Below are 23,079 nucleotides of genomic sequence, written 5' to 3' on the forward strand. Positions count from 1 at the left end.
GGAGGGCTGTAAACATTCTGTATACTGTACAGAGAGGGGCTGTATACCGTGTGCATACTGTACAGAGGGGGGCTGTATGCCGTGTGTATACTGTACAGAGGGGGGCTGTATTCTGTGTGTATACTGTACAGAGAGGAGCTATATACTGTGTGTATACCTTACAGAGGGGGGCTGTATCCTGTACAGAGGGAGGCTGTATACCGTACGGAGGGGAGCTGTATACCGTGTGTATTCCGTACAGAGGGGGGTTGTATACCGTGTGTATACTGTACAGAGAGGGGCTGTATGTCGTGGGTATACTGTACAGAGGGGGGCTGTAATACCGTGTGTATACTGTACAGAGGAGGGCTGTATACTGTACAGAGGGGGCTGTATGCCGTGTGTATACTGAGGGGGGTTGTATACTGTACAGAGACGGCTGTATGCAGTGTATATACTGTACAGAGGGACTGTATACAGTGTGTATACTGTACAGAGGCGGGCTGTATACCGTCTGTATAATGTACAGAGGGGGGCTGTATGCCGTGTGTATACTTACAAAGGGGCTATATGCTGTGTATACTGTACAGAGGGGGGCTGTATTCTGTGTGTATACTGTACATAGGGGGGCTATATTCCGTGTGTATACTGTACAGAGGGGGGCTGTATGCCGTGTGTATACTGTACAGAGGGGCTGTATGCCGTATGTATACTGTACAGAGGGGCTGTATGCCGTGTGTATACTGTACAGAGGGACTGTATGCCGTGTGTATACTGTACAGAGGGGCTGTATGCCGTGTGTATACTGTACAGAGGGTCTGTATTCCGTGTGTATACTGTACAGAGGGGTGCTGTATGCCGTGTGTATACTGTACAGAGGGGCTGTATGCCGTGTGTATACTGTACAGAGGGACTGTATGCCGTGTGTATACTGTACAGAGGGACTGTATGCCGTGTGTATACTGTACAGAGGGGCTGTATGCCGTGTGTATACTGTACAGGGGTGCTGTATGCCGTGTGTATACTGTACAGAGGGGTCTGTATGCCGTGTGTATACTGTACAGAGGGGCTGTATGCCGTGTGTATACTGTACAGAGGCGGGCTGTATGCCGTGTGTATACTGTACAGAGGTGCTGTATGCCGTGTGTATACTGTACAGAGGGACTGTATGCCGTGTGTATACTGTACAGGGGTGCTGTATGCCGTGTGTATACTGTACAGAGGGACTGTATGCCGTGTGTATACTGTACAGGGGTGCTGTATGCCATGTGTATACTGTACAGAGGGACTGTATGCCGTGTGTATACTGTACAGAGGGGCTGTATGCCGTGTGTATACTGTACAGAGGGGCTGTATGCCGTGTGTATACTGTACAGAGGGGCTGTATGCCGTGTGTATACTGTACAGAGGGGCTGTATGCCGTGTGTATACTGTACAGAGGGCTGTATGCCGTGTGTATACTGTACAGAGGGGCTGTATGCCGTGTGTATACTGTATAGAGGGGGGCTGTATGCCGTGTGTATACTGTACAGAGGGGCTGTATGCCGTGTGTATACTGTACAGAGGGGCTGTATGCCGTGTGTATACTGTACAGAGGGGTGCTGTATGCCGTGTGTATACTGTACAGAGGGACTGTATGCCGTGTGTATACTGTACAGAGGGACTGTATGCCGTGTGTATACTGTACAGAGGGGTCTGTATGCCGTGTGTATACTGTACAGAGAGGGGCTGTATGTCGTGGGTATACTGTACAGAGGGGGGCTGTAATACCGTGTGTATACTGTACAGAGGAGGGCTGTATACTGTACAGAGGGGGCTGTATGCCGTGTGTATACTGAGGGGGGTTGTATACTGTACAGAGACGGCTGTATGCAGTGTATATACTGTACAGAGGGACTGTATACAGTGTGTATACTGTACAGAGGCGGGCTGTATACCGTCTGTATAATGTACAGAGGGGGGCTGTATGCCGTGTGTATACTTACAAAGGGGCTATATGCTGTGTATACTGTACAGAGGGGGGCTGTATTCTGTGTGTATACTGTACATAGGGGGGCTATATTCCGTGTGTATACTGTACAGAGGGGGGCTGTATGCCGTGTGTATACTGTACAGAGGGGCTGTATGCCGTATGTATACTGTACAGAGGGGCTGTATGCCGTGTGTATACTGTACAGAGGGACTGTATGCCGTGTGTATACTGTACAGAGGGGCTGTATGCCGTGTGTATACTGTACAGAGGGTCTGTATTCCGTGTGTATACTGTACAGAGGGGTGCTGTATGCCGTGTGTATACTGTACAGAGGGGCTGTATGCCGTGTGTATACTGTACAGAGGGACTGTATGCCGTGTGTATACTGTACAGAGGGACTGTATGCCGTGTGTATACTGTACAGAGGGGCTGTATGCCGTGTGTATACTGTACAGGGGTGCTGTATGCCGTGTGTATACTGTACAGAGGGGTCTGTATGCCGTGTGTATACTGTACAGAGGGGCTGTATGCCGTGTGTATACTGTACAGAGGCGGGCTGTATGCCGTGTGTATACTGTACAGAGGTGCTGTATGCCGTGTGTATACTGTACAGAGGGACTGTATGCCGTGTGTATACTGTACAGGGGTGCTGTATGCCGTGTGTATACTGTACAGAGGGACTGTATGCCGTGTGTATACTGTACAGGGGTGCTGTATGCCATGTGTATACTGTACAGAGGGACTGTATGCCGTGTGTATACTGTACAGAGGGGCTGTATGCCGTGTGTATACTGTACAGAGGGGCTGTATGCCGTGTGTATACTGTACAGAGGGGCTGTATGCCGTGTGTATACTGTACAGAGGGGCTGTATGCCGTGTGTATACTGTACAGAGGGCTGTATGCCGTGTGTATACTGTACAGAGGGGCTGTATGCCGTGTGTATACTGTATAGAGGGGGCTGTATGCCGTGTGTATACTGTACAGAGGGGCTGTATGCCGTGTGTATACTGTACAGAGGGGCTGTATGCCGTGTGTATACTGTACAGAGGGGTGCTGTATGCCGTGTGTATACTGTACAGAGGGACTGTATGCCGTGTGTATACTGTACAGAGGGACTGTATGCCGTGTGTATACTGTACAGAGGGGTCTGTATGCCGTGTGTATACTGTACAGAGGGGCTGTATGCCGTGTGTATACTGTACAGAGGGGTCTGTATGCCGTGTGTATACTGTACAGAGGGGCTGTATGCCGTGTGTATACTGTACAGAGGGGCTGTATGCCGTGTGTATACTGTACAGAGGGGCTGTATGCCGTGTGTATACTGTACAGAGGGGCTGTATGCCGTGTGTATACTGTACAGAGGGACTGTATGCCGTGTGTATACTGTACAGAGGGACTGTATGCCGTGTGTATACTGTACAGAGGGACTGTATGCCGTGTGTATACTGTACAGAGGGGCTGTGTGCCGTGTGTATACTTTACAGAGGGACTGTATGCCGTGTGTATACTGTACAGAGGGACTGTATGCCGTGTGTATACTGTACAGAGGGGCTGTATGCCGTGTGTATACTGTACAGAGGGGCTGTATGCCGTGTGTATACTGTACAGAGGGGCTGTATGCCGTGTGTATACTGTACAGAGGGGCTGTATGCCGTGTGTATACTGTATAGAGGGGCTGTATGCCGTGTGTATACTGTACAGAGGGGGCTGTATGCCGTGTGTATACTGTACAGAGGGGCTGTATGCCGTGTGTATACTGTACAGAGGGGCTGTATGCCGTGTGTATACTGTACAGAGGGGTGCTGTATGCCGTGTGTATACTGTACAGAGGGGCTGTATGCCGTGTGTATACTGTACAGAGGGGCTGAATGCCGTGTGTATACTGTACAGAGGGGCTGTATGCCGTGTGTATACTGTACAGAGGGGCTGTATGCCGTGTGTATACTGTACAGAGGGGCTGTATGCCGTGTGTATACTGTACAGAGGGGCTGTATGCCGTGTGTATACTGTACAGAGGGGCTGTATGCCGTGTGTATACTGTACAGAGGGGCTGTATGCCGTGTGTATACTGTTTAGAGGGGCTGTATGCCGTGTGTATACTGTACAGAGGGGCCTGTATGCCGTGTGTATACTGTACAGAGGGGCTGTATGCCGTGTGTATACTGTACAGAGGGGCTGTATGCCGTGTGTATACTGTACAGAGGGGCTGTATGCCGTGTGTATACTGTACAGAGGGGCCTGTATGCCGTGTGTATACTGTACAGAGGGGCTGTATGCCCTGTGTATACTGTACAGAGGGGCTGTATGCCGTGTGTATACTGTACAGAGGGGCTGTATGCCGTGTGTATACTGTACAGAGGGGCCTGTATGCCGTGTGTATACTGTACAGAGGGGCTGTATGCCGTGTGTATACTGTACAGAGGGGTCTGTATGCCGTGTGTATACTGTACAGAGGGGCTGTATGCCGTGTGTATACTGTACAGAGGGGCTGTATGCCGTGTGTATACTTTACAGAGGGACTGTATGCCGTGTGTATACTGTACAGAGGGACTGTATGCCGTGTGTATACTGTACAGAGGGACTGTATGCCGTGTGTATACTTTACAGAGGGACTGTATGCCGTGTGTATACTGTACAGAGGGGCTGTATGCCGTGTGTATACTGTACAGAGGGACTGTATGCCATGTGTATACTGTACAGAGGGGCTGTATGCCGTGTGTATACTGTACAGAGGGACTGTATGCCGTGTGTATACTGTACAGAGGGGCTGTATGCCGTGTGTTTACTTTACAGAGGGACTGTATGCCGTGTGTATACTGTACAGAGGGACTGTATGCCGTGTGTATACTGTACAGAGGGGCTGTATGCCGTGTGTATACTGTACAGAGGGGCTGTATGCCGTGTGTATACTGTACAGAGGGGCTGTATGCCGTGTGTATACTTTACAGAGGGACTGTATGCCGTGTGTATACTGTACAGAGGGACTGTATGCCGTGTGTATACTGTACAGAGGGGCTGTATGCCGTGTGTATACTTTACAGAGGGACTGTATGCCGTGTGTATACTGTACAGAGGGACTGTATGCCGTGTGTATACTGTACAGAGGGCTGTATGCCGTGTGTATACTGTATAGAGGGGGGCTGTATGCCGTGTGTATACTGTACAGAGGGGCTGTATGCCGTGTGTATACTGTACAGAGGGGCTGTATGCCGTGTGTATACTGTACAGAGGGGCTGTATGCCGTGTGTATACTTTACAGAGGGACTGTATGCCGTGTGTATACTGTACAGAGGGGCTGTATGCCGTGTGTATACTGTATAGAGGGGGGCTGTATGCCGTGTGTATACTGTACAGAGGGGCTGTATGCCGTGTGTATACTGTACAGAGGGGCTGTATGCCGTGTGTATACTGTACAGAGGGGCTGTATGCCGTGTGTATACTTTACAGAGGGACTGTATGCCGTGTGTATACTGTACAGAGGGGCTGTATGCCGTGTGTATACTGTACAGAGGGGCTGTATGCCGTGTGTATACTGTACAGAGGGGCTGTATGCCGTGTGTATACTGTACAGAGGGGCTGTATGCCGTGTGTATACTGTACAGAGGGGCTGTATGCCGTGTGTATACTGTACAGAGGGGCTGTATGCCGTGTGTATACTGTACAGAGGGGCTGTATGCCGTGTGTATACTGTACAGAGGGGCTGTATGCCGTGTGTATACTGTACAGAGGGGCTGTATGCCGTGTGTATACTGTACAGAGGGGCTGTATGCCGTGTGTATACTGTACAGAGAGACTGTATGCCGTGTGCATACTGTACAGAGGGGCTGTATGCCGTGTGTATACTGTACAGAGGGGCTGTATGCCGTGTGTATACTGTAAAGCAAACTAATTTCCGCCTTTCCTCCTTTTCCAGGCAAGTTGGGTCACGGTGACACAAACCGAGTTTACAAACCCAAGGTGTTGGAGGCTCTCCAGGGGATGTTCACGCGCAAGGTCTGTGCGGGGAGCCAGTCCTCACTGGCCCTGACATCTACAGGACAGGTGAGCGACACCCTATAGGGTGTAATAAATGATATACTGTTACATGGTAGTGCATTTTCCCCTTTGTCCTGGTCTTTCTCACAAGCTGTTGGTTTTGTGTTTAGGTTTACGCCTGGGGCTGTGGCGCCTGTCTGGGGTGTGGCTCATCTGAAGCAACTGCTCTCCGGCCCAAACTCATCGAGGAGCTGGCTGCCACCAGAATAGTGGACATTTCGATAGGGGACAGCCACTGCCTGGCTCTGTCTCACGGTATATTATATGTTCATATTTGGGGTGTCACAGTTGCATGGGAGCCAGCTGAAAAAGTCTCTGGACCACTAGTGGTCTCCTAAGACCTTACTAATGATCCACGAAACCCATCGAAAGTCTGACCTCTCCTACTTTACAAATACATACGTGTGTGGTTTTTCAGTCGCTACTGGGGTCTTATTTTGTGTGCCCAGCATTTTGATGACGTGTTCTATGTACAGATAACTGCTGTGTATTGATGAACAGAGCTCTGTGTATGTATGGTGGACCTCCAGATGACGATTTAAACTGGTTCAGGATAAGGGGTAGTTTAAAAAGCTATGTCCCTAGTGAGATCATCTTCCTGTCCACACCCTGGAATGGGAAACTTGTAAGAGATGTGGATACACTCATGAGTGTTGGATAGCAATGCTACGCAATGGACTAACTTTCCAATATCCCCTTCTGTATGTGTCACTGTGTCACCCTGCTCTGGGAAGGACTGTCCCGATGCATTAGATGTATTCTGTGTTTCTACCTATTTTACACTTTAGTGGTAGAGGAAGTCTCAATAAATCCTAGAGTTCGTATCTGTCTCTGTCACTGTGTCACCTATAGAGGGAGGTCAGTCTTGATGCACCATGGATGACTCGTTCTTTATGCACTATGGATGGTTCAGTCTTGATGCACCATGGATGGGTCAGTCTTGATGCACCATGGATGGGTCAGTTTTGATGCACCATGGATGGGTCAGTCTTGATGCACCATGGATGGGTCAGTCTTGATGCACCATGGATGGGTCAGTCTTGATGCACCATGGATGGGTCAGTCTTGATGCACCATGGATGGGTCAGTCTTGATGCACCATGGATGGGTCAGTCTTGATGCACCATGGATGGGTCAGTCTTGATGCACCATGGATGGGTCAGTCTTGATGCACCATGGATGGGTCAGTCTTTATGCACCATGGATGGGTCTGTCTTTATGCACCATGGATGGTTCAGTCTTGATGCACCATGGATGGTTCAGTCTTGATGCACCATGGATGGCTCAATCTTGATGCACAATGGATGGTTCAGTCTTGATGCACCATGGATGGCTCAATCTTGATGCACAATGGATGGTTCAGTCTTGATGCACCATGGATGGCTCGTTCTTAATTCACCGTGGATGGTTAGTTCTTGCTTGATTCACCATGCATGTTGTTCATCTATGTCATTGTGAGAGGAACTATCTCCGGGTTGTAGGTCTGATCTCTTCCTTATGTTGTTTGTTAGACAATGAAGTGTATGCATGGGGCAACAATTCTATGGGGCAGTGCGGTCAGGGCAACTCAACAGGCCCCATCACCAAGCCAAAGAAAGTCAGCGGATTAGACGGAGTGGCCATTCAACAGATCTCAGCGGGCACCTCGCACAGCCTGGCATGGACAGCGCTACCCAGAGACAGGTAAATCACACAGTACAACTTTACACTGTGATGGGATCAGTCCCTCCTAGGAGCAAAGTGTACTAATGGCAGTGACAGGGTTAAGGGGTCAGTCCCTCCTAGGAGCAAAGTGTACTAATGGCAGTGGCATGGTTAAGGGGTCAATCCCTCCTAGCGCCAAAGTGTATTAATGGCAGTGACAGGGTTAAGGGGTCAGTCCCTCCTAGGAGCAAAGTGTACTAATGGCAGTGACAGGGTTAAGGGATCAGTCCCTCCTAGGAGCAAAGTGTACTAATGGCAGTGACAGGGTTAAGGGATCAGTCCCTCCTAGGAGCAAAGTGTACTAATGGCAGTGACAGGGTTAAGGGGTCAGTCCCTCCGAGGAGCAAAGTGTACTAATGGCAGTGACAGGGTTAAGACGTTAACCTGACACCATAAAATAAACAAATGACATTGATAAAATATTTACAGTCCCGCTAAATTAAAAATGTGAGAACAAATTCTGCTTTGGTCGCGGCAGTGTAGGATTTAACTTCCATTGACTGGGGGCGGGAGTAATAACTCAGTGGTAGTGTCACAGCCTTTGAAGTGGGTTAACTTGGTTCAAGGCTCTCTGTGACCTGTCACTTGATCTCCCTTTGCCTCAGGCACTAACATTTAGATTGTAAGTTCTTTGGAGCAGGGGCTCCCTGTGACTGTAAAACATTCTCTGTACAGCGCAGTCAGCGCTATATTCTCATTATTGTGCTATCCGTGGCTCTTCGTGGCATCGCTCTGACGCCCCTCTGTCCCATCTCAGGCAAGTTGTTGCTTGGCACCGTCCCTATTGTGTGGACCTCGAGGAAAGTACTTTCTTTCACCTCCGATCGTTCCTGGAGAGATACTGTGAGAAAATCAACAGTGACGTCCCGCCTCTGCCGTTCCCGTCATCCAGGTATGGCCTGGAGAAGAGACCTTGTGGTGGCTTCACCAAGCTAATCTCACCCATTAACACAGTGTCCCCCAGCCTGGGGCCGATCTCTACAGAGGGGGCCAGGAGAAATAAAAGGAGAGCAATACAAACTAGAAGGTGCAAAGATAAGGGTACGCCAAGTGGATCGAAGCCATATAGTCTGGTCCACGAGGTGTCCTCTGACTTAGCACCGCTTAGTAAATATGACGAGCTCAGGAAGTGTAATGGAGAGAGAGCGACAGAAGGAAGGCGTCAATAACCCAATGAATATATTCCATGATGTGAATAATTCTTACAAATGTAGCCAGGCTGATTGTCTCCGGAACCAGGGCAACCGGCAGGACCGCGACCACGGCCGTTCCCCCGGCGCTGGAGGATTAAGGCTGCGGGTGAATCGATCCGAAAGCATGGATTCCCCCCACAGCGATGTGGCGGCGCACGGTTTCCGGAGCCGTGGCGTTTTGCTTTTTCAGCCGCGGTTCTGGAGAAGAGGAGTCTGGCTACGTCTGTACATTATCCACAAGTGCATAGTGTGTGGCGGAGCATCTGCTCAGTTGTGGGCTTCCTACTCAAACATTAGTCACCTTGCTTTGTGGACCAAAAATAGAATGGGCGAGCCAAAGGTAATTTTGTTTGGCTGGGGTGGGGGGCAGTTTACAAAGATTGGGAATCGCCTGCAATAACACAGTTGTCAAGCGTGCCTCATTCTAAAAGTTTTTTTCGGAACACGACCCTGGGGGTGAAGCCTTGGGAAGGCCACACATTCAGTGCTGTTGTAGATCTTGGTGGTGAAGCCTTGGGAAGGCCACACATTCAGTGCTGTTGTAGATCTTGGTGCTGAAGCCTTGGGAAGGCCACACATTCAGTGCTGTTGTAGATCTTGGTGGTGAAGCCTTGGGAAGGCCACACATTCAATGCTGTTGTAGATCTTGGTGGTGAAGCCTTGGGAAGGCCACACATTCAGTGCTGTTGTAGATCTTGGTGGTGACGCCTTGGGAAGGCCACACATTCAGTGCTGTTGTAGATCTTGGTGCTGAAGCCTTGGGAAGGCCACACATTCAGTGCTGTTGTAGATCTTGGTGGTGAAGCCTTGGGAAGGCCACACATTCAGTGCTGTTGTAGATCTTGGTAGTGAAGCCTTGGGAAGGTCACACATTCAGTGCTGTTGTAGATCTTGGTGGTGAAGCCGTGGGAAGGCCACACATTCAGTGCTGTTTTAGATCTTGGTGGGTCCCAAAGCCAGCCAGGAGAGTGGGATGAGTAGAATGAGGATCCTGGGTTGGTGATACTGGAACCTGCCGATCTGACGGACGGTCCGATAGAATATTATTCCCTGGCTGGGTGACACTGGGCGAGTGTGACCTGCGTGTGTGATGGATGCTCCCTGTAGAATGAGATTCACTGGGTCAATGACACTGGGGGAGAGTGACCTGCGGGTGTGATGGATAGTCCGGTAGAATGATATTCCCAGGGTAGGCGACACTGGGGGGGAGTGACCTGCTGGTGTGATGGATAGTCCGGTAGAATGATACTCCCTGGGTTGGCGACACTGGGGGAGAGTGACCTGTGGGTGTGATGGATAGTCCGGTAGAATGATACTCCCTGGGTGGGCGACACTGGGGAGAGTGACCTGCGGGTGTGGTGGATAGTCCGGTAGAATGATATTCCATGGGTGGGCGACACTGGGGGAGAGTGACCTGCGGGTGTGATGGATAGTCCGGTAGAATGATATTCCCAGGGTAGGCGACACTGGGGGAGAGTGACCTGCGGGTGTGATGGATAGTCCGGTAGAATGATATTCCCAGGGTGGGCGACACTGGGGGAGAGTGACCTGCGGGTGTGATGGATAGTCCGGTAGAATGATATTCCCTGGGAGGGTGACACTGGGGGAGAGTGACCTGCGGGTGTGATGGATAGTCTGGTACAATGATACTCCCTGGGTGGGCGACACTGGGGGAGAGTGACCTGCGGGTGTGGTGGCTAGTCCGGTAGAATGATATTCCCTGGGTCGGCGACACTGGTGGATGGTGACCTGCGGGTGTGATGGATAGTCCGGTAGAATGATATTCCCTGGGAGGGCGATACTGGGGGAGAGTAGTAGTGTGGGTGTGATGGATGTGCATCACACATGCGGGTGTGATGGATAGTCCGGTACAATGATATTCCCTGGGTGAACGACACTGGGGGAGTGTGACCTGCGGGTGTGATGGATAGTCCGGTACAATGATACTCCCTGGGTGGGCGACACTGGGGGAGAGTGACCTGCGGGTGTGGTGGCTAGTCCGGTAGAATGATATTCCCTGGGTCGGCGACACTGGTGGATGGTGACCTGCGGGTGTGATGGATAGTCCGGTAGAATGATATTCCCTGGGAGGGCGACACTGGGGGAGAGTGACCTGCGGGTGTGATGTATAGTCCGGTAGAATGATATTCCCTGGGAGGGCGACAATGGGGTAGAGTGACTTGCGGGTGTGATGGATAGTCCGGTAGAATGATATTCCCAGGGTGGGCGACACTGGGGGAGAGTGACCTGCGGGTTTGATGGATAGTCCGGTAGAATGATATTCCCAGGGTGGGCGACACTGGGGGAGAGTGACCTGCGGGTGTGATGGATAGTCCGGTACAATGATACTACTTGGGAGGGCGACACTGGGGGAGAGTGACCTGCGGGTGTGATGGATAGTCCGGTAGAATGATATTCCCTGGGTGAACGACACTGGGGGAGAGTGACCTGCGGGTTTGATGGATAGTCCGGTAGAATGATATTCCATGGGTGGCGACACTGGGGGAGAGTGACCTGCGGGGTTGATGGATAGTCCGGTACAATGATACTCCCTTGGAGGGTGACACTGGGGGAGAGTGACCTGCGGGTGTGGTCTGCCTTCTTTCAGAGAACACCACAGCTTCCTGAAGCTCTGCCTGAAGATGTTGTCCAATCACCTGGCGTTGGCTTTAGCAGGAGGAGTCGCCACCAGCATCCTGGGGCGGCAGGCAGGACCCCTTCGCAACCTGCTCTTCCGGCTCATGGACGCCAGCGTGCCAGACGAGATCCAGGAGGTAAAGCCACTAAAATTAGTCTTTACTGTTAATTCGCTGCCAGTGGGATCTGCAACGCATTGCCGAGGTTACAGTGGGCTCTGGGTCCCAAGGAACCACACCCTCTTGACCATGCCTTTATAAAACTCTCTGTAAGTCTCCCAATACTCCAGTTAGATTGTAAGCTCTTTGGGACAGAGACTCCTTTCTCATTATGTCTCATATAATATCTCTGTAAAGCACCGAGCACGCAGGTGGGCGCTATGTAGATAAACATACAAAATTAAAATGTTGAACTAGATTCACCCACTTCCAAGACCGCGTTGTTACAGCTTTGCTAGTATATGTGGGTTGAGATCCCAGTACAGAGATCACTTCGTATAAGGACCTCGAGTTTATTCCATCACTGAGCCCCTTGTCCTGCACGTGTTACAGTATGAGGCCCTTAGGCGTGCGACTCCTCTTATTCACAGGTGGTCATTGAGACTTTGTCGGTAGGAGCCACAATGCTGCTGCCTCCTCTGCGGGAGAGGATGGAGCTCCTGCACGCGCTCTTGCCCCAGGGACCCGACAGATGGGAAAGTCTTTCCAAAGGCCAGGTAGGAACCACTTCGGGAGTCGTATCAAGGGTCATCCCAGGCAACGTCCGTGTTGGGACCACCTTGGTGGGCTATTTCCTCCGCCTCTAAGGTACCGCTCCAGGCTGTTCTGTCTGCCAAACAAGGTGCCAGAACAGTGTTCCAGCACGTGGAGGATGGGCCTCCAATGGTGGTGGGCCATGGTGAGGCCAAACCGACTTGGCTTCCACCAGTGAATTTGCACTTGGCCGATATGAGGGGTAGTTTGGTTCTCCCAGAACTTGTCCAGGCTGAGATCCCCCCCGTGGTGGAAGGCCCAAGTCCAATTTCAAAGTGCGGGGAAACAGTTTCAGGTGAGGAGAATCCTGCTTGTGCAGCCAACACAAGACAATTTCTTCAAAGTGCAGGTCTCCTCTAAGACAGATACAAAGTAGAACTCTACTCACAATATCATAATGCACTTCTCCATTTAATGTGACAACCAAGAACATCTGGGTGGAGTTATCCTTTTTTATCTGTCTTAGAGGAAACCTGTACTTGGAAGATATTGGAAGACCCAAGTAACCGGCCAAAAACCCAATGACGACGATTTCTCGGTGTCACCGTCTTCCTTAGAAGTAACCATTTAGATTTTATTGGCACCCAGTGAAAAAAGAATGGGGGTTTTTTCCCCCTTCGGTCGTCTGAATTCATTCTCATCAGCTAATTATGTTAATCTGCATAATTAGGGCATCGTTATGACTTAAGAAAGAACATCAACAAAAACCGTTTGCCAGTCTTATTAGCAAAAAATATTAGACAGATTGTAGAAGGCCTCCAAAGAATTTGGCTGCCATGGGAACATTGCAAGTTATTATGTCAAAAATATATATATATATTCCTTTTAAAGGCATCACCCGCCTACATGAAACCTGCCAACTATGCCCCAGAAATTGTCTCACTTTGGTATTAGGGAGACTGATCCTTTATAATGGAAAAATAACAGAGATAGACAGCACTCCAATACGTGGTAAAAAGTTCATGTGCAGGGTGCACAAGGGAACAGGGAGGACCCTTTTACCTCCAAAATATAAATGGAAGGAGAGTGAGGGGGGGGGGGGTTTCCCCACACTCAGTGACGAATAGAGATAAAAACGGTCAAAATAGAGGATATGCCAAAAATAATTTAATGAATGAAACATGCACGAACAGAACATGAGAAAGACACCCAGTTAACCACAGTAGATGGGGAAAGGGAGAGAACACAGGGATAAGGAGGGAAGACAAGGAAAACCACAAAGGGGGGGGGGGGGGTGGTAAAGGTAAACCAGGGTAAAAATAGGACCTGCAAATTTGGTCATGCCTTGATGTGGCTTGCAGGCTTAAAATGCTTTGGCCAAAGGGTTAAACTAAATGACCCTTTTCAAGAAATATATAGATATTTCACATTGTATTTTTGTCATATTGGATGTAGCTTTGGGCTGCTTTGTTTTTTGTTGTATAAGAATAGGGGGCAACGTTTCGGGGCGAAGGCCCCTTCCTCAGGCCCGTTCCCAAAGGACCAAAGGTACTTCCCTAAACCCTGTAAAAAGTAGCACAATTCCCTTTCACAATAGTACCAACTACTGTACCCTATGCACAAGTAATAGGGATCTTGGTAAGCAGTCCAGTAAGGCAGTGCCTATGTCAGTCAAGGTGCCCAAGGTAAACAAAGCCAGCAATAAGCAAGATAATTTAGACAATAGTTCAGAGAGTCCAACACTGAGGGGTCAAGTAAAACAATCGCCTTCTTGCAGAGTTAGTCCTGCAGAGCTAGTCCAGTTAGTCCTGCAGAGCTAGAGTAAGGGCAGATTAGAGCCACGCGTCCCACCCCGTTTCTGCCCATCCTCCCGCCCGCCGGAAGACCTCAGACCCAATTAGATCTTTGGCTTATTTTCCTATTTAGGATTTATCTGTCTGTCCCAAGCATGTTTGAATTCCCTTACTGTATCAGCCAACACCACCTCCGCTGGGAGGCCATTCCATGAATCCACCACCCTTTTCGTGAAGTAGTCCTCCCTCACATTTCCCCTGAGCCTCCCACCCTGCATCGTCCGAGAACGACCTCTTGTTCTTCTCTCTCTCTGAAACGTGCTTCCCTCCTGTACTCGGCTGGAACCCTTCATACCGTTGGCCTGTGGACGGCCCAGCACGGGGGGGGGGATGTTTTTTGTGGTCTCATCTGCGTAATAATTTGCGGTGGTTGTGATGTTTCAGAGGATGCAGCTAGACATCATCCTGACCAGCTTACAGGATCACACTCACGTGGCTTCGTTACTGGGGTACAGCGCCCCATCCGACTCCTCCGACGTCTCCTCTCTGCCTCTCGTCTACGGGTCGCCCTCTGACGCCAGCTACGGGTCCCAGGGAAGCCACCCAGACACCCACCTGGCCGAAATCCTAATGAAAACCCTACTGCGGAATCTGGGGTTTTACACGGTACGGAATGGGGACGACGACCCCGACAGCTATTAACCCCTTCACTTGCACAGAACATAGCTGGGCCTTCTCATTGCCATACTCTGCACCACTCACTCTGCCAACCACTTAAGCTGGTGATTCCTAATCACAGGCGCTCTGGGTTTCTGGCCTACTCTCTGCTGGTGCTGCTCCCCCTGCCCAGCAGCAAGGGATTCTGGGAGCTGTAGTCCGCTCCAGCGATTACTCTATGTAACGGAATCCATCTAAGTATGTGGCAGGCACAAACATCATTGGGAAAGAGGCAATCCAACCTGGCTGCGGTGTTTCAGGAAGGAATGTGTCCAACTAACCCTAAGAGCCCAGTGTCTATCCCAGGGGTGCGCAAAGTCTTGACCCTGCGCCCCCCTGCCTGCTCACCTCCCGGCTCGTGCCCCCCTCCCCAGCGTCAAATGACGTCGCCATGGCAACGTGACGTCATGTGACCCCACTGGTTACCATGGCGACACGTCGCCACAGACCAGGTAAGAGAAACTGCAGAGGCCTCGCGCCCCTCTTGGAATATCTCCCGCCCCCCACTTTGCGCACCCCTGGTCTATCCCAAGCCATTGGGGATCCCTTCCAGTTCTACCATCTCTGCTGGAAGGCTGTGCCATGGAGCCACTTCCCTTTCTGTGAGCAAGGTACCTTACTTCATTTTTTTTTTTTTGCCTCAGGATCAAGCTTTTGGGGAACTGGAGAAAAACAGCGACAAGTTCATCCTCGGGGCGTCGTCGTCGGAAAACAGCCAGCCCGCCCATCTCCACGAGCTGCTGTGCTCGCTGCAGAAGCAGCTGCTGGCGTACTGCCACACGAACAGTATCAGTGAGGTACGCGGGCGAGGGGAGAGCTTACACACCAAGCGGCAGGGCCGCAGCACTGAGGAACCTTCCCTATTTCTATTTTGCTCATGGCCGTTTTGTGGTGTTATTAGAGTTTTTGTTGAAGAAGGCCCAAAAGCCTGCAGTAGAGTGTCCACATGGCAGAGACCTGCAGCCGATCCAGAGCAGCTAAACCTTGGACCCTACGTTATATCTTTCCTTTTAGATGGGAATAAGACCTTGAGATCGTGCCGGGTCCAGAGCAGCGATTGTTGCGTATTAGCGTAGAACAGGGGTGGCCAACTCCCATCCTCGGGGGACGCCAACCGGTCACGTTTTCAGGATATCTCTGCTTCAGCACCATTGGCTCAATGACTGAGCCACCTGTGCTGAAGCAGGGATAGCCTTAAAACCTGACCGGTTGGTGGCCCTTGAGGACTGCAGTTGACCACCCCTGCCGTAGAACCTTTGAAGTGGTGCTCTAGGGGTGAATGCCCCCAGGGCTTGGAGCAGTGAGGTTGACCAGACGTAGATGGATTGATTTGTAACCCTCTCTTCCCCCCCATAGAATTCGAGCAGCGTCGCTCTGCTTCACAAACATTTCCAGCTGCTGCTCCCACACGCCACGGACATCTATTCCCGCTCTGCTACCCTGCTGAAGGAAAGCCCGTGGAACGGGAGCGTGGGGGAGAAACTTCGGGGTACGTGTCATGCCACGTAATGAACTCTGGATAACCTCAGCGGTGTCCATGTCACCAGGAGATGCTGACACACTGCTGGTCTGCTCTAATTCTATGGCCTGGCCGGTGTTATGGCGATGTTCACCCGGGGGGATCGGCCCTTGTTCTATATTTATATGCAATATGTGACCAGGAGAGGCGTGAGACGTACCTCTTGCTTAGATCTGCCAGGGAAATACATTTCATTTCCAGTTCAGGAATCCACAACCCAATCCAACCCAAAACTCCTGGGTTGCTTTCGCAATATGTGTTGGGTCATTGTCCATCTGTAAAGTGAAGCACCGTCCAATCAACTTCACTGAATCTGAGCATACAATATATCCCTATATACTTCAGAATTCATCCGGCTGCTTCTGTCACATCATCAATAAACACTAGTGACCCAGTGCCATTGTAAGCCATGCATGCCCATGCCATCACACTGCCTCCACCGTGTTTTACAGATGATGTGGTATGCTTCGGATCATGAGCCGTTCCAAGCCTTCTCCATACTTTTTTCTTCCCATCATTCTGGTACTCGTTGATCTTAGTTTCATCTGTCCAAAGAATGCTGTTCCAGAACTGGGCTGGCTTTTTTAGATAGTGTTTGGCAGAGTCTAATCTGGCCTTTCTATTCTTGAGGCTTATGAAGGGTTTGCAGCTTGTGGTGAACGCTCTGTATTTGCTCTCGTGAAGTCTTCTCTTTATGGTAGATTTGGATAATGATATGCCTACCCCCTAGAGAGTGTTCTTCACTTGGCTGGATGTTGTGAAGGGGTTTTACCATGGAAAGGATCCTACGAACATCCACCACTGTTGTTTTCCGTGGACGTCCAGGCCTTTTTGTGATGCAGAGCTCACCAGTGCGTTCTTTTTTTCTCAGAATGTACTAAACCAGTGGTTCCCAAACTGTGCGCCGTGGCGTGGCTAGAGGGGCGCCGCGATCAGTGCCGCCAGCAGCGGGAAACAAGGGCTGTTAGTTAATTTAAAAAAAAAATCCTCTGAACCCGGCGCCGGCCGGGTCACCCTGCTGGCAGCGCCGGAAGTAAGCGAGAGGGAGACCCGGCGCTCGCGCTGGAGGAGCAGCACCGGGAGACAGATGTCTCCCAGCAGCACTGCAGCCCTCCCCTCCAGGTGGCACAGGCACCCGCAGCACTGACCTCCCCCGTGCAGGGACCGGGCCGTTCAGCCACCTTCCCCCCCCCCCCCCCCCCGCGCATCACCGGCACAACCCCTCCCCCCCCACGCAAGCCACCGGTCTGATTTTTATGTGTATATCAGTGTGTGTGTGTATATATATGTGTATGTGAGTGTGTGTGTGTGTGTGTGTGTGTGTGTGTACATATGTGTGTGTGAGTGTATATATATATGTATATATATGTGTGTGTGTGTATATACACACACATTTATATATATATATATATATATATATATATATATATATATATATATATATATATATAGTGCTTGACAAATCACCCAAAAATCTACTCGCCGAACCAAAAAATCTACTCGCCACCTAGTCCCGCCTCTAATCCCGCCCCCAACCCCGCCTCTAATCCCGCCCCCAGTCCCTCATTTTTTAAAAAACAAATTCCTAGTAAGAACATTAGTTTTTGACATTAGTTTATTTATTGTATTACATTATACTACAATTAGTCGTGTGTGTGTGTGTGTGTGTGTGTGTGTGTGTGTGTGTGTGTGTGTGTGTGTGTGTGTGTGTGTAAAATGTCGAATCTAGAAAAAAAAGCCAGATATTTAAAGCAGCAATCCCGCCTGGGATCTTACCTGATCCGCAGTCCCTCAATGTCCAGGTACCCTCATTCCGGCAATGTTATACATTGGAGGGGATGTGTTCTCTACCTGTCTTCTGGGTTAGGGGGGTTGGGGGGAGTTCCGATGTCTTCAGTGTGAAGCTTGAGTCAGATCTGGAAGTAAGCAGTATAGGTTATTTCAGTGTAGTATAGAGCAGTTAAGATATATAGGGTAAATAAGATATCCAGATCCCGAGTGTGGGGGAGAGAGAGAGAGTGTGGGGGAGAGAGAGAGAGTGTGGGGGAGAGAGAGAGAGAGAGTGGGGGAGAGAGAGAGAGTGGGGGAGAGAGAGAGAGAGAGAGAGAGTGGGGGAGAGAGAGAAAGAGAGAGAGTGGGGGAGAGGAGAGAGAGAGAGAGTGGGGGAGAGAGAGAGAGAGAGAGAGAGAGTGGGGGGAGAGAGAGAGAGAGAGTGGGAGAGAGAGAGTGGGAGAGAGAGAGAGAGAGTGGGAGAGAGAGAGAGTGGGGGAGAGAGAGAGAGTGGGGGAGAGAGAGAGAGTGGGGGAGAGAGAGAGAGTGGGGAGAGAGAGAGAGAGTGGGGGAGAGAGAGTGGGAGAGAGAGTGGGAGAGAGAGAGAGTGGGAGAGAGAGAGTGGGAGAGAGAGTGGGAGTGGAGAGTGGGAGAGAGAGGGAGTGGGAGAGAGAGAGAGAGTGGAAGAGAGAGAGTGGGAGAGAGAGGGAGTGGGAGAGAGAGGGAGTGGGAGAGAGAGGGAGTGGAGGGAGTGGGAGGAGGGAGTGGGAGGAGGGAGTGGGAGGGAGGGAGTGGGAGGGAGGGAGTGGGAGGGAGGGAGTGGGAGGGAGAGAGTGGGAGGAGAGAGTGGGGAGGGAGAGAGTGGGAGGGAGAGAGTGGGAGGGAGAGAGTGGGAGGGAGAGAGTGGGAGGGAGAGAGTGGGAGGGAGAGAGTGGGAGGGAGAGAGTGGGAGGGAGAGAGTGGGTGGGAGAGAGTGGGTGGGAGAGAGTGGGTGGGAGAGAGAGAGGAGAGAGAGGTGGAGAGAGAGAGAGAGAGAGAGGGTGGGAGAGAGAGAGAGAGAGAGAGGGTGGGAGAGAGAGAGAGAGAGGGTGGGAGAGAGAGAGAGAGAGAGAGGGTGGGAGAGAGAGAGAGAGAGGGGGGGAGAGAGAGAGAGAGGGTGGGAGAGAGAGAGGGTGGGAGAGAGAGAGAGAGGGTGGGAGAGAGAAAGAGAGGGTGGGAGAGAGAAAGAGAGGGTGGGAGAGAGAAAGAGAGGGTGGAGAGAGAAAGAGAGGGTGGGAGAGAGAAAGAGAGGGTGGGAGAGAGAAAGAGAGGGTGGGAGAGAGAAAGAGAGGGTGGGAGAGAGAAAGAGAGGGTGGGAGATAGAAAGAGAGGGTGGGAGAGAGAAAGAGAGGGTGGGAGAGAGAAAGAGAGGGTGGGAGAGAGAAAGAGAGGGTGGGAGAGAGAAAGAGAGGGTGGGAGAGAGAAAGAGAGGGTGGGAGAGAGAAAGAGAGGGTGGGGAGAGAGAGACAGAGAGAGAGACAGAGACGGATAGAGAGAGACAGAGACGGATAGAGAGAGACAGAGACGGATAGAGAGAGACCGAGAGACGGATAGAGAGAGACCGAGAGACGGATAGAGAGAGACAGAGAGACGGATAGAGAGAGACAGAGAGACGGAGAGAGAGAGACTAAGGCTGGGGCCATAGAGGGGTGAGCAGTTCGGAACCGCGCTGACGCTGAGGCTCGCCTGCTGAAATCTGCGCGATTTCATGCCCATGCAGGCGAGCCAGCGGGCGCGATCGGGAGACGGGGGGAGACTGACGGAGGCGGGGCAGTGACGTCGCTGGGCCAATCCCCCGCGACGCACCGACGTCAACGTCATGGCGCCGTGACGTTGACGCTGCTCCGCGCTGATTGGATGTTTTCAGCCGACAGTGCTCTGAAAAACAGTTCTGCTGTCGGCTGAAAAATCCAGCGCCTCAGCACCAGCACGCCTGCGGACGCTCGCGTGAGCCCCCTCTCAAGGCATCCTCATTGAGGATGCAGGGGCTCAGCACGGAGCGTCCGCACGGCTCAGCGCGGCCTGTCCTTCTATGGACTCGGCCAGAGAGCCAGAGAGAGAGAGACATAGAAAAAGAGAGAGACACAGAAAAAGAGAGACACACAGAAAAAGAGAGACACACAGAAAAAGAGAGACAGAGAGAGAGAATGTGAGACAAAGGACAGAGAGAGTGCGAGGGCGAGAATGCGAGGGCGAGGGCGACACAGGGAGAAGGCGAGGGCGACAGGGAGAGGGTGACACTCACAGACACGCAGAGACACACTCACGCAGAGACACACTCACGCAGAGACACACTCACGCAGAGACACACTCACGCAGAGACACACTCACGCAGAGACACACTCACGCAGAGACACTCAGAGACACACACTCACTCAGGCACACACACAGGCACACTCACACGCAGAGACACACACGCAGAGACACTCTTGCAGAGACACACTCAAAGACACACTCACTCAGAGACACAATCACTCAGAGACACACTCACTCAGAGACACTCAGAGACACACACTCACTCTGACACACACACACACACACAGACACACACACACAGACACACACACACAGGCACACACACACAGGCACACACACACACAGGCACACTCACTCAGAGACACACACGCAGAGACACACACGCAGAGACACTCATGCAGAGAACACTCACTCAGAGACACACTCAGAACACTCAGAGACACACACTCACTCAGACACCCACACACAGACCACACACACCAGGCACACACACACAGGCACACACACACAGGCACACACACACAGGCACACTCACTCACGCAGAGACACACACAGGCACACTCACTCACGCAGAGACACACACGCAGAGACACTCATGCAGAGACACACTCAGAGACACACTCACTCAGAAACACACTCACTCAGAACACTCAGAGACACACACTCGCTCTGACACACACACACAGACACACACAGACACACACACACAGGCACGCACACGCACACAGGCACACACACACAGGCACACACACAGACACACTCACTCACAGACACACTCACTCACACCACTCACTCACAGACACTCACTCACAGACACTCACTCACAGACACTCACTCTGTCACTCACACACACACTCACCGGGTCGCAACGCGGCAGGCAGGCCCCTCCGCACGGCAGCAGGCCCCTCCTTAAGGCAGCAGGCCCCTCCGCACGGCAGCAGGCCCCTCCTTAAGGCTTGCTTTGGGCTTCCCCCTCCGTCCCACGTGGGTTGCGCGCGGGGCTTGCTTTGGGCTTCCCCCTCCGTCCCACGTGGGTTGCGCGCGGGGCTTGCTTTGGGCTTCCCCCCTCCGTCCCACGTAGGGAGCGGAGGGGGGAGGGAGCGGAGGGGGCTAGATTGCGCGCGGCGCTTGTTTTGGGCTTCCCCCCTCCGTCCCACGTGGGGAGCGGGTGGGGGGGGGTGAGGGGTGCGGGGGGATTCTGGGTTGCTGGGGGGGGGGGCAGGCAGCGGGCCCACAGGCAGCACAGAGGGGCCCACAGGCAGCACAGAGGGCAGGACACCCCTGCTTGCCCTGTGCATGCGCGCCGGGAACCAAGGAAATCGCCGCCATTTTTTTTTTTTAACTTTTTTTTAAAATGTAATGAACAGGCTCACCCGGCCGGGCTCCCCCTGACTCACGGGAGGAGATCAGGAGGGGCAGGAGATCAGGGGAAGGAGCTCTTCCCCTCGTTAACCCAATCAGGGAGGGAGATTATTTATTTATTAAAAAAAAAAAAAAAAAAATTGGCAGGAGCAGGGGAATTCATAGAGCTTCAGCACGGCTCGCCAGCGGCCTAAATCCACTCGCAACGGGCGAATGGTTATCATTATTTGTCGAGCACTGTATATATATATATATATATATATAATATATATATATATAAAAATTAGGTGGATTTTTGTATGCATTTGGGGGGGGAGGTTGTATATATTTGGGGGGTGGGGATTTTTTTTTGTATGTATTCGGGGGTGGGAGGTTTTTTTGGTATATATCTTGTGGGGGGGAAGACTGAAATGAGTGAGCGTGGGGTAATTGACGGAGGGGAGAGGAGAGAGGGGGGGTGAGTGAGGAAAACGGAGTAAGATGTGAGAAGCAGGGGGAGAGAAATACATGCGAGGCGGGAGGGTGAGACGGAAAGGAGAGAAATACATGGGGATGGGGGCTCGTGAGGTGTGAAATGGGGGGGGGGGGCGGCTCGCAATACCGCTGACACGGGGAGGGGCCTGCTTAAAATGTTTGTCCCGGGCCCCACGATTTCTGTTGGCGGCAGGGGGTACTGGCGTCCCGGGTCCTGTAATCAGAGGGCCCGGGGCCCCTGCGCGGCCGTGCACCTCGATAAATCACGTCACCAGGGGCTGACAGGAATTAGCGCGCTCGCGATGCGCCAGGCAGCATGTTGGCACGCTGCCAGTGATTTTTTTTGGGGCCCGCAGCAAGCTCTATACGCCGCCTTTTCCTGCATGGAGCAAGTGGTGAGTACTGCTCCATGCCTTTCTTGCCTTCCCCCTTGCCCCCCTGCTCCGATTTACCCCCCCCCCATTCTGATTTCCCCTGTGTGTATGTGAGTGTGAGAGAGAGACAGAGAGTGTGAGACAGAGAGTGTGAGACAGAGAGTGTGAGACAGAGAGTGTGAGACAGAGAGTGTGAGACAGAGGAGTGTGAGACAGAGAGTGTGAGACAGAGAGTGTGAGACAGAGAGTGTGAGACAGAGAGTGAGTGTGAGAGAGAGAGTGAGTGTGAGAGAGAGAGTGAGTGTGAGAGAGAGAGTGAGTGTGAGAGAGAGAGTGAGTGTGAGAGAGAGAGGTGAGTGTGAGAGAGAGAGTGAGTGTGAGAGAGAGAGTGAGTGTGAGAGAGAGAGTGAGTGTGAGAGAGAGTGAGAGAGAGAGAGAGTGTGAGAGAGAGAGAGAGTGAGAGAGAGAGAGAGTGTGAGAGAGAGAGTGTGAGAGAGAGTGTGAGAGAGAGTGTGAGAGAGAGAGTGTGAGAGAGAGAGTGTGAGAGAGAGAGTGTGAGAGA

General features: G+C 51.7%; 1 protein-coding gene across 1 annotated transcript in view; it reads left to right on the forward strand.

The window, feature by feature from the left end:
• Positions 1-23,079, forward strand: part of HERC1 (HECT and RLD domain containing E3 ubiquitin protein ligase family member 1) — a 248,039-nt gene that overhangs the window by 42,747 nt on the left and 182,213 nt on the right. Inside the window, 9 exon segments of the mRNA XM_075576093.1 lie at positions 5,866-5,993; positions 6,098-6,242; positions 7,499-7,670; positions 8,449-8,583; positions 11,493-11,658; positions 12,111-12,236; positions 14,451-14,672; positions 15,368-15,520; positions 16,080-16,212. Of these exon segments, the coding sequence (XP_075432208.1) occupies positions 5,866-5,993; positions 6,098-6,242; positions 7,499-7,670; positions 8,449-8,583; positions 11,493-11,658; positions 12,111-12,236; positions 14,451-14,672; positions 15,368-15,520; positions 16,080-16,212 (1,380 nt within the window).

The sequence above is a fragment of the Ascaphus truei genome, chromosome 18 (genome assembly GCF_040206685.1).
Source record: "Ascaphus truei isolate aAscTru1 chromosome 18, aAscTru1.hap1, whole genome shotgun sequence".
NCBI classification, from domain to species: Eukaryota; Metazoa; Chordata; class Amphibia; order Anura; family Ascaphidae; genus Ascaphus; species Ascaphus truei.